Source organism: Taudactylus pleione, unplaced genomic scaffold, assembly GCF_031769625.1.
Source record: "Taudactylus pleione unplaced genomic scaffold, aTauple2 ptg000896l, whole genome shotgun sequence".
In the NCBI taxonomy this organism is placed as follows: domain Eukaryota; kingdom Metazoa; phylum Chordata; class Amphibia; order Anura; family Myobatrachidae; genus Taudactylus; species Taudactylus pleione.
This window is the reverse complement of record NW_028285297.1, coordinates 373,896-384,234: the sequence shown is the minus strand read 5'-3', so window position 1 is coordinate 384,234 and position 10,339 is coordinate 373,896. Positions and strand designations below refer to the sequence as shown.

Sequence of the window (10,339 nt, the reverse complement as noted above, 5' to 3'; positions counted from 1 at the left end):
TGATAATACAGACACAGGGATAATGCAGACACTGTGATAATACAGACACATGGATAATGCAGACACTGCGATAATACAGACACATGGATAATGCAGACACAGGGATAACACAGACATGGATAATACAGACACAGGGATAATACAGACACAGGAATAATACAGACACAGTGATAATACAGACATGGATAATACAGATACCAGGATAATGCAGACCCACAGATAATACAGAAATGGGGATAATACAGACACAGGGATAATACAGACACCAGGATAATGCAGACCCACAGATAATACAGAAATGGGGATAATACAGACACAGGGATAATACAGACACCAGGATAATGCAGACACTGTGATAATACAGACACATGGACATTGCAGACACAGGGATAACACAGACACGGATAATACAGACACAGGGATAATACAGACACCAGGATAATGCAGACACGTGGATAACAGAGACACTGATAATACAGACACGGGGATAATACAGACACCAGGATAATGCAGACACAGGGATAATACAGACACAGAGATAATACAGACATGGGGATAATACAGACACCAGGATAATGCAGACACAGGGATAATACAGACACCAGGATAATACAGACACCAGGATAATGCAGACACTGTGATAATACAGACACAGAGATAATACAGACATGGGGATAATACAGACACCAGGATAATGCAGACACAGGGATAATACAGACGCTGTGATAATACAGACACAGGGATAATACAGACACAGGGATAATACAGACACAGGGATAATGGAAACACAGTGATAAGGCAGATATATGGATAATGAAGACACAGGAAAATACAGACACAGGGATAATACAGACAGGGATAATATAGACACAGAAAAATACAGACACAGGGATAATACAGACAGGGATAATACAGACTCTGAGATAACACAGACACCAGGATAAAATGCAGACACTGTGATAATACAGACAAGGATAATACAGACATGGGGATAATAGAGACACAAGGATAATGCAGACATGGGGATAATAGAGACACCAGGATAATGCAGACAATGTGATAATACAGACACATGGATAATGCAGACACGGGGAAAACACAGACATGGATAATACAGACATGGGGATAATAGAGACACCAGGATAATGCAGACAATGTGATAATACAGACACATGGATAATGCAGACACAAGGATAATACAGACACCAGGATAATGCAGACACAGGGATAATACAGACACAGGGATAATACAGACATGGGGATAATACAGACATGGGGATAACACAGACACGGATAATACAGACACCAGGATAATGCAGACACAGGGATAATACAGACATGGGGATAACACAGACACAGATAGTACAGACACGAGGATAATACAGACACCAGGATAATGCAGACACAGGGATAATACAGACACAGGGATAATACAGACACCGGGATAATACAGACACAAGGATAATACAGACATGGGGATAACACTGACACGGATAATACAGACACGAGGATAATGCAGACACCAGGGTAATGCAGACACAGGGATAATACAGACACAGGGATAATACAGACATGGAGATAACACAGACACGGATAATACAGACACATGCATAATACAGACACAGGGATAATACAGACACAGATAATACAGACACAGGGATAATACAGACACGGATAATATAGACACAGGGATAATACAGACACTGGGATAATACAGACACGGATAATACAGACACATGGATAATACAGACACTGTGATAATACAGACACAGGGATAATACAGACACGGGGATAACACAGACAAGGGGATAATGCAGACATGGGGATAATACAAGACACAGATAATACAGACACAGGGGTAATGCAGGCACAGGGATAATACAGACATGGGGATAATACAGACACAGGGGTAATACAGACAGGGATAATACAGACACAGGGATAATACAGACACTGTGATAATACAGACACAGGGACAATACAGACAAGGGGATAATACAGACATGGGGATAATACAGACACGGGGTAATGCAGGCACAGGGATAATACAGACATGGGGATAATACAGACACGGGGATAATACAGACAGGGATAATACAGACACTGGGATAATACAGACACTGATAATACAGACACAGGGATAATACAGACACAGGGATAATACAGACACAGGGGTAATACAGACAGGGATAATACAGACACTGTGATAATGCAGACACGGATAATACAGACACTGTGATAATACAGACACATGGATAATACAGACACATGGATAATACAGAATGACTGGAGCTGTCAGCAAGAATGATAATCACTTTATACAGAGCTGTAAGGAGAACATTTAGTGGGCGTGTGACCAGGGTGGGCGTGGTTGCAGTGTCAACATCCAATCATGACCAACAGGGCGGTGTGGATTTGACAAATGGGCGTGTGTAGGGGATGAGCCCCTTGTTAGCACAGGTAGGAGAGCAGCGGCGACTCTGCAGCTGGAGACAGACAGGAGGAGGCGGCTGCTCAACTTGTTACATTGTTCCTGGGAGCTATAGCGCAACAATGTATCACTGAGGGGGGAGAGACATTACTGTGTGCACAGGACTTGCAGGGGAGCCTCAGATCATTACCTCTCTATTACACTGGACCTGTACAGGAGCCTCAGATCATTACCTCTCTATTACACAGGACCTGCAGAGGAGTGTTACCTCTCTATTACACAGGACCTGTAGAGGAGCGTTACCTCTCTATTACACTGGACCTGTAGAGGAGCGTTACCTCTCTATTACACAGGACTTGTAGAGGAGTGGTTCCTCTCTATTACACAGGACTTGCAGAGGAGCGTTACCTCTCTATTACACTGGACCTGTAGAGGAGTGGTTCCTCTCTATTACACAGGACTTGCAGAGGAGCGTTACCTCTCTATTACACAGGACCTGCAGAGGAGTCTCAGATCAATACCTCTCTATTACACAGGACCTGCAGAGGAGTGTTACCTCTCTATTAAAAAACCTGCAGAGGAGCCTCAGATCATTAACTCTCTATTACACAGGACCTGCATAGGAGGGTTTCCTCTCTATTACACAGGACCTGCAGGGGAGCCTCAAATCATTACCTCTCTATTACACAGGACCTGCATAGGAGGGTTACCTCTCTATTACACAGGACCTGCAGAGGAGCCTCAGATCATTAACTCTCTATTACACAGGACCTGCATAGGAGGGTTACCTCTCTATTACACAGGACCTACACAGGAGCGTTACCTCTCTATTACACAGGACCTCCAGAGGAGCGTTACCTCTCTATTACACAGGACCTGCACAGGAGCGTTACCTCTCTATTACACAGGACCTGCAGAGGAGTGTTACCTCTCTATTACACAGGACCTGCAGAGGAGCCTCAGATCATTACCTCTCTATTACACAGGACCTGCAGAGGAGTGTTACCTCTCTATTACACAGGACCTGCAGAGGAGTGTTACCTCTATATTACACAGGACCTGCACAGGAGTGTTACCTCTCTATTACACAGCACCTGCAGAGGAGGGTTACCTCTCTATTACACAGCACCTGAAAAGGGGTCTCAGCTCATTACTCCTCACTCCTCCATCACTTGTCTGTTACAGGGGTCTCCCAGCCTCTGTATAGAGGACCTGCTGCCGGGGATAGTCCCCTGTACCGGGATCACCATGCACATGGGTCACATGAAATCATCAGACTCTGGAAACCTCTCAGTTACCCATAAATGACGATGGAAGGGAGGTATTCTGGCTGCTGCCGGCCGTGAGCAGCGACCCCGGTGCTGGGAGAAGTTTGGAACTCGGTGAAAAGTTTGGGACCCCCATGAGTCACTATGCCGGGGAGGGAGAAGCTGCCCAATGAGCCTGGACACATTATTTACCCCATCCCCTGGGGTGTGTGGCACATCTCACACCATGGTCACAGTGACTGAACCCAGGAGCTGACAATCGTTCCCCCCAGCCCGGTATGTGATGTGAGTTGTCGGATCTGGCTATAAAACTTCTATTTATTTTGCAAAATGTTCCAAGTTCAGTCTCTGTATTATCTGGTGCTTTGTCCCTAAGCACATGGTTCTCCCTCTGACACCCTGCTAGCACTGGCAGCCAGGTATATATAGCCTTACTGATCACTTTCTTCTTGTGTCTGTATTGTTTCTGTGATGCTGTTATTATAATAATATTATTATTATTATTATTTATTATTATCATTATTATAATTATTTGTTAATATTATTATTTAATATTATTATTATTGTCATTACTACTACTATTATTATTATGATTATTATTATCATTGTTATTAATATTGATAATATTGTTGTTTTATGTTTTTCTGCAACGTATGTATTATTATTCCTTTTTTTTTTTTACATCCCTTTTATATTTCCTTGCATCATAAAACGTCTACAATTTGGAAAGCTGTAATTATATTATAGAATTTTCCATGTCTGAAGTTGCATCAGAAATTTGCTTTGCAAAACACAATACAGAACCGTTCTCAGACTGCGCGTGAGCCTGTAGATATTCTATTTTTTAAATCTAATTTTATGAACTTAAGGCATATATCCACTAGACCAGTGGTTCTCAAACTCGGTCCTCAGGACTCCACACAGGTCACATTTCCCAGGTGGAGCTAATGATTTCACTTGCGAATCTGTGAGGAGACCTGGAGAACATGCACTGTTTGGGGTCCTGAGGAGGGAGTTTGAGAACCTGTGCACTAGACAATATGCTCCATGAGCGATATTGTCTAGTGCAGTGGTTCTCAAACTCGGTCCTCAGGACCCCACACAGGTCACGTTTTCAAGGTCACCCAGCAGGTGCACAGGTGTGTTCATTACTTATTGACACATTTTAAAAGATCCACAGGTGGAGCTAATTATTTCAATTGTGATTCTATGAGGAGACCTGGAAAACATGCACTGTTTGGGGTCCTGAGGACCGAGTTTGAGAACCTGTGGTCTAGTGCACAGGTTCTCAAACTTGATCCTCAGGACCCCAAACAGTGCATGTTTTCCAGGTCTCCTCACAGAATCACAAGTGAAATAATTAGCTCCACCTGTAGATCTTTTAAAATGCTATAGTGAGTAATGAATACACCTGTGCACGTGCTGGGTGACCTGGAAAACATGACCTGTGTGGGGTCCTGAGGACCGAGTTTGAGAACCACTGGTCTAGTGTTTGCCCTGCAGTGTCGGGCTCAATGTCGTTAGCGACATTGGGCATCCACACTGAATGATATCATTCAGTGACGTCACCCTCCCTCACCCCCATACTTGCAGAACCTGACAATAACGTCAGGTCCAGGGGCGTCTCAATAGAGGAGGGGGCTCGTGTGCACTTACCGTGCGGGGGGCCCCCTCCTCTCTCCTTGGAGGCCGTCAGCTGACTGACGCGGCATTAGTATTAGTATTAACATTAGTAGACTCCGGGCACTAGAGTGTGCCTGGAGTCTACTGTGCATGCGCAAAACGCTGGAAAAATGGCCACAGTGGCCATTTTTCGGTGTTCTGAGTAGCGCTGACACCCGACGCGGGACCACGGACAGGTGTGTTTAAAATAATATGGGTGCAGGGTCTGTGGTGCACACACTGCATCCATTATAGATACGCCACTGGTCAGGTCGCCCTGCAAGTACGGGCGATGAAAGATGACGTCAACGACCAGCGGGAGCGCGCATCACTGGTTGTTGATGGCATACATACTGAACGATATCACGGACAATGAACAATAACGATATCATTATCGGTCAAATAGTCCAATTTATTGTCTAGTGGGTACGCTTCTTAACACTAGCAGCGTTTTCCCTAATGCATTAGAAGTGTGCTCATAACTGCCTGTGTATTAGGAACACGGATATACTTAGATATTCATCATACAATCAGCAATGTGCCTATTTCAATAATATTCTTGCATTTTCTTTTCATTTTCTTCAGACAACTGTACCCTGGAGGAATCGATGTTTGGGGATACTGTGCGTATTAATGTTTTGAATATTTCAAGTTGTTGCTTTTAAAGGGAAAAAACAAAAACAAAACTTGACATCGGTCCTTTGAAATCATGGCCGGATTGCATCCTGGGATCTTGGTGGTGGGCCTTGTGTACCTCCTTCTGCTTCCTGCACCTATGTCTGCGGCATCCAAAGCAATCGTGTGCCAAGAGATTACCGTGCCGATGTGCAAGGGCATTGGCTACAATTACACCTACATGCCCAACCAATTCAACCATGATACCCAAGATGAAGCTGGCTTGGAGGTGCATCAGTTCTGGCCTTTAGTGGAGATTCAGTGCTCACTTGACCTGAAATTCTTCCTGTGTAGCATGTACACACCTATCTGCTTGACTGACTACAAGAAACCTCTCCCCCCTTGCAGGTCGGTCTGCGAGAGGGCGAAGGCCGGCTGCTCCCCCCTGATGAGACAATACGGCTTTGGCTGGCCGGAGAGAATGAACTGTGACAAACTCCCACAGAACGGAGACCCAGAAAACCTCTGCATGGATTATAACAGGACAGAGACCACCACACTTCCGCCCCTGTTTGCAAAGCCAACTTACCCGCCAATTGGGCGAAAACACCTGACACCTCTCCATAGCCCAAGGCAACCAGGCAGTGACTGCGATGGGTTATGCAAATGCAGGGAGCCTTTCATCGCCATAACAAAAGAATCCCATCCACTGTTTAATAGGATCAAGACCGGCCAGGTGCCAAACTGCGCGGTGCCATGTTTCCAGCCCTATTTCACGCAGGATGAGAAGACGTTTACGACTTTTTGGCTAGGCCTGTGGTCCATCTTGTGTTTCATTTCAACCTTCACAACGGTCGCCACCTTCTTGATCGACATGGAGAGGTTTCGATACCCAGAGCGCCCTATCATCTTTCTGTCCGTGTGCTACCTCTTTGTATCAATTGGCTACATAGTCAGACTTGCAGTAGGCCATGAGAACGTCGCCTGCAATAGGGACCACATACACTACGAGACGACCGGTCCAGCTCTCTGCACGGTGGTCTTTCTTCTCATCTACTTCTTTGGAATGGCCAGTTCTATATGGTGGGTGATCCTGTCTTTCACGTGGTTTCTGGCCGCTGGCATGAAGTGGGGCAATGAGGCCATTGCCAGCTACTCTCAGTATTTCCATATGGCCGCTTGGCTGATACCGAGCATCAAATCCATCGCTGTGCTGGCTTTAAGCTCGGTGGATGGTGACCCAGTGGCTGGGATCTGCTATGTCGGTAACCAGAACCTGGACAATCTGCGCGGTTTTGTGCTGGCTCCTCTAGTGGTCTACCTGTTCACGGGAACGATGTTTCTGCTGGCCGGCTTTGTGTCACTCTTCAGAATCAGGAGTGTTATAAAACAAGGTGGCACCAAAACAGACAAACTGGAAAAACTCATGATTAGGATAGGTATATTTACTGTACTTTATACTGTGCCTGCAACTATTGTTGTTGCCTGTTATATATATGAGCAGCACTACAGGGAATTCTGGGGGAAATCCCACAACTGCTCGTGCCCTGGTGACAAACAGCGATCCAGGCCGGAGTACGCCGTTTTCATGTTAAAGTATTTTATGTGCCTAGTGGTGGGAATAACTTCGGGTGTTTGGATCTGGTCTGGAAAGACTTTGGAATCTTGGAGAAGATTCACGGGTAAATGTTGCAGAGGCAGCAAATCTATCAACGCTTTAGCGTACAGCGAGGCCAGCACGGCAGTGACAGCCAGGACTGGCGTACCCAGCGCCGCTCTCTACCACAAGCAAGTGCCAATGTCTCATGTATGAATATTGCCTCTTGTACTGCAGAACGTATCCACTCACCAATATGTGATCTATGTCGGTGCCAATGCGGTTTTATGGCTTCAGTGGGTGACTGATCTATACGATGAAGGTTTAGGTCAGATGTTCTGTCGTTCACGCTGTAGAAGCTCTTTCACGGCTCGGAGCAATGTCTTCGAGTGGTCCATGTGAATGTAATTGTGTACACAACCTTAGGAGACACCAAACTTATCTTCTGTTTTGCTTTAAAACACAATTATCATTCAAAGGTTGAAAGGTATAGGTCTGTATGGCCAAGTCACTGTGATACTCTAGGAGGTCAATAAATCCATTAGGGACTGATGTATAGATTTATTGGGCATTCTCCTGGCCGCAGGAGAGGAAAGCAATATATAGTATATTATTCAAAGGGGACATATTGCACTGTGCAATATTGGTCCCGTCTTTTCTGCATTACTAAGGGTAATTGCTTCTCCTAAATTGCAGGACTTGAGATCCCTCATAATGCTATTAATTGAAAAAAAGAACAGCGGTATTCCTTTTCTCCTTTGAACCCTATTGTAAATGCATTCCTTATAGGAAAATTGGCATCTTGTGCAAAATTAAGTATACCTCAACTTTTTGCTGTTTTAAATTTTTACAACCATTGTTAGCGTGGCAAGTGGTACCTTATTGCAGTGCAAAAGGGTCTATTTGTCTAATGCAAGATTTACAGTACATGGACAACAGCAACACTGACACCTGCAGGCTGTGAGCATGCATTACCCTCCAAAGAAGCTTCATACAGGATTGTGCATAACTTTATTTGAATTATGCCTTAACCAGTGATGTTTTTTTGTTTTAAATTAGCACGGGTCTCACCTTGTCTAAATATAGTGATTATTCCATTTGGTTTCACAGCCAATCTATAAATCACAGGTCAAACATATTTTAGACTAGAGGTCTTTTTAATATGGATAGAAGATACATCTTGTATACTAGATCTTGTATACCAAAGCTAATATTAAATGTGAGACGTTCAAAGGATAAAAAAGTGTTTGGCACCTTCCAGCCGAACTGATTTTATGTATAATTTGTTGTCGTCTATTATTCTCAACTGTAGTAAATGAATATTTCAGCCCTATGAGAGAATGCATTTACAAGGACACATTTAAGTTCATTGCTCTTTTTCACTTTAATCTTTTATTTGACACAAGATGGTGTTTCAAATAAATGATTAATAGCATTTTATTTTCCCAGTGGGGACAAACCAATGTGTCATATTATTATTTCTGTGCAATGTGCTCTGTTTATCATAAAACAATACAGATTTCAGGAGGGTTTATATTAAGTACAGTACTTAGACAGGGAAAAAGTACAGCAGTTCCTATATGAGGCCTGTGGCAATCCCTTCTAGGCTGCAGCAGTTCCTATATGAGGCCTGTGGCATTGCCTTCTAGGCTGCAGCAATTTCTGTATGAGGCCTGTGGCAATCCCTTCTAGGCTGCAGCAGTTCCTGTATGAGGCTTGTGGCATTGCCTTCTAGGCTGCAGCAATTTCTGTATGAGGCCTTCTAGGCTGCAGCAGTTCCTGTATGAGGCTTGTGGCATTGCCTTCTAGGCTGCAGCAGTTCCTGTATGAGGCCTGTGGCATTGCCTTCTAGGCTGCAGCAGTTCCTGTATGAGGCTTGTGGCATTGCCTTCTAGGCTGGAGCAGTTCCTGTATGAGGCTTGTGGCATTGCCTTCTAAGCTGCAGCAGTTCCTGTATGAGGCTTGTGGCATTGCCTTCTAGACTGCAGCAGTTCCTGTATGAGGCTTGTGGCATTGCCTTCTAGGCTGCAGCAGTTCCTGTATGAGGCCTGTGGCATTGCCTTCTAGGCTGCAGCAGTTCCTGTATGAGGCCTGTGGCATTGCCTTCTAGGCTGCAGCAGTTCCTGTATGAGGCCTGTGGCATTGCCTTCTAGGCTGCAGCAGTTCCTGTATGAGGCCTGTGGCAATCCCTTCTAGGCTATAGCAGTTTGTACTCTGTAAAGCTGGTCACTGCGTCCTGTTCGTGTTTGCTTAGCCTTGCTTTGTGTTTGGGTTTAGCAGTCACACCTCCCTCGTTATGCATACAATACAATGAGACACAGCTCCTATAAATATCACATGTTTGTAGCTGGCTTGCGTAGTGCGGATAGAAAATCAATAACCTAATCGGAACTTCATCCCGGAGTTTTATGGTGCATGACCCCACGTGGGCCTGTGGCTGCCATTTGTAGTATGGTACATTCTAACACACTTAAATAACTTTACATTCTGAAATGAAGGCAGCTTCGTTGTAAACTGTATATCCACATAAATAATGGCGCGGCCTGTTCTAACAGACTGCCTCCCTCTTTTATCAGCAACATGAATTAAGAAGTATGTAACTAATAATTTTATTCTTAATTTGCTAATCTATTAGGAACCCCCAATACTTCTATATCTGCAGTAGATTGTTATCAAACTCATTTTTTTTTAATTACAGTATTTCTTACTTTTGCTTCAGCTAAAACCTTCTCTCTCTGTTCTAGAAACTACAAATGAAGCTGATAA

At 44.3% G+C, this 10,339-nt stretch overlaps 1 protein-coding gene across 3 annotated transcripts; it reads left to right on the top strand.

Moving 5' to 3' along the window:
* The first annotated feature begins 3,892 nt into the window (after positions 1-3,892).
* Positions 3,893-9,469, top strand: FZD5 (frizzled class receptor 5). Of its 3 annotated transcripts, none has more exons than XM_088459095.1 (2): positions 3,893-3,975; positions 5,947-9,469. In XM_088459095.1, exon 2 carries the CDS (start codon positions 6,071-6,073, stop codon positions 7,787-7,789), a length of 1,719 nt encoding a protein of 572 aa, XP_088315221.1. In that variant the 5' UTR covers positions 3,893-3,975; positions 5,947-6,070; the 3' UTR covers positions 7,790-9,469. The 3 variants fall into 3 exon arrangements, with proteins under 3 accessions (XP_088315221.1, XP_088315223.1, XP_088315224.1); XM_088459097.1 differs by having other exon boundaries at positions 3,917-3,984; XM_088459098.1 differs by lacking the exon at positions 3,893-3,975 and adding an exon at positions 4,058-4,118.
* The last annotated feature ends 870 nt before the right edge of the window (positions 9,470-10,339 follow it).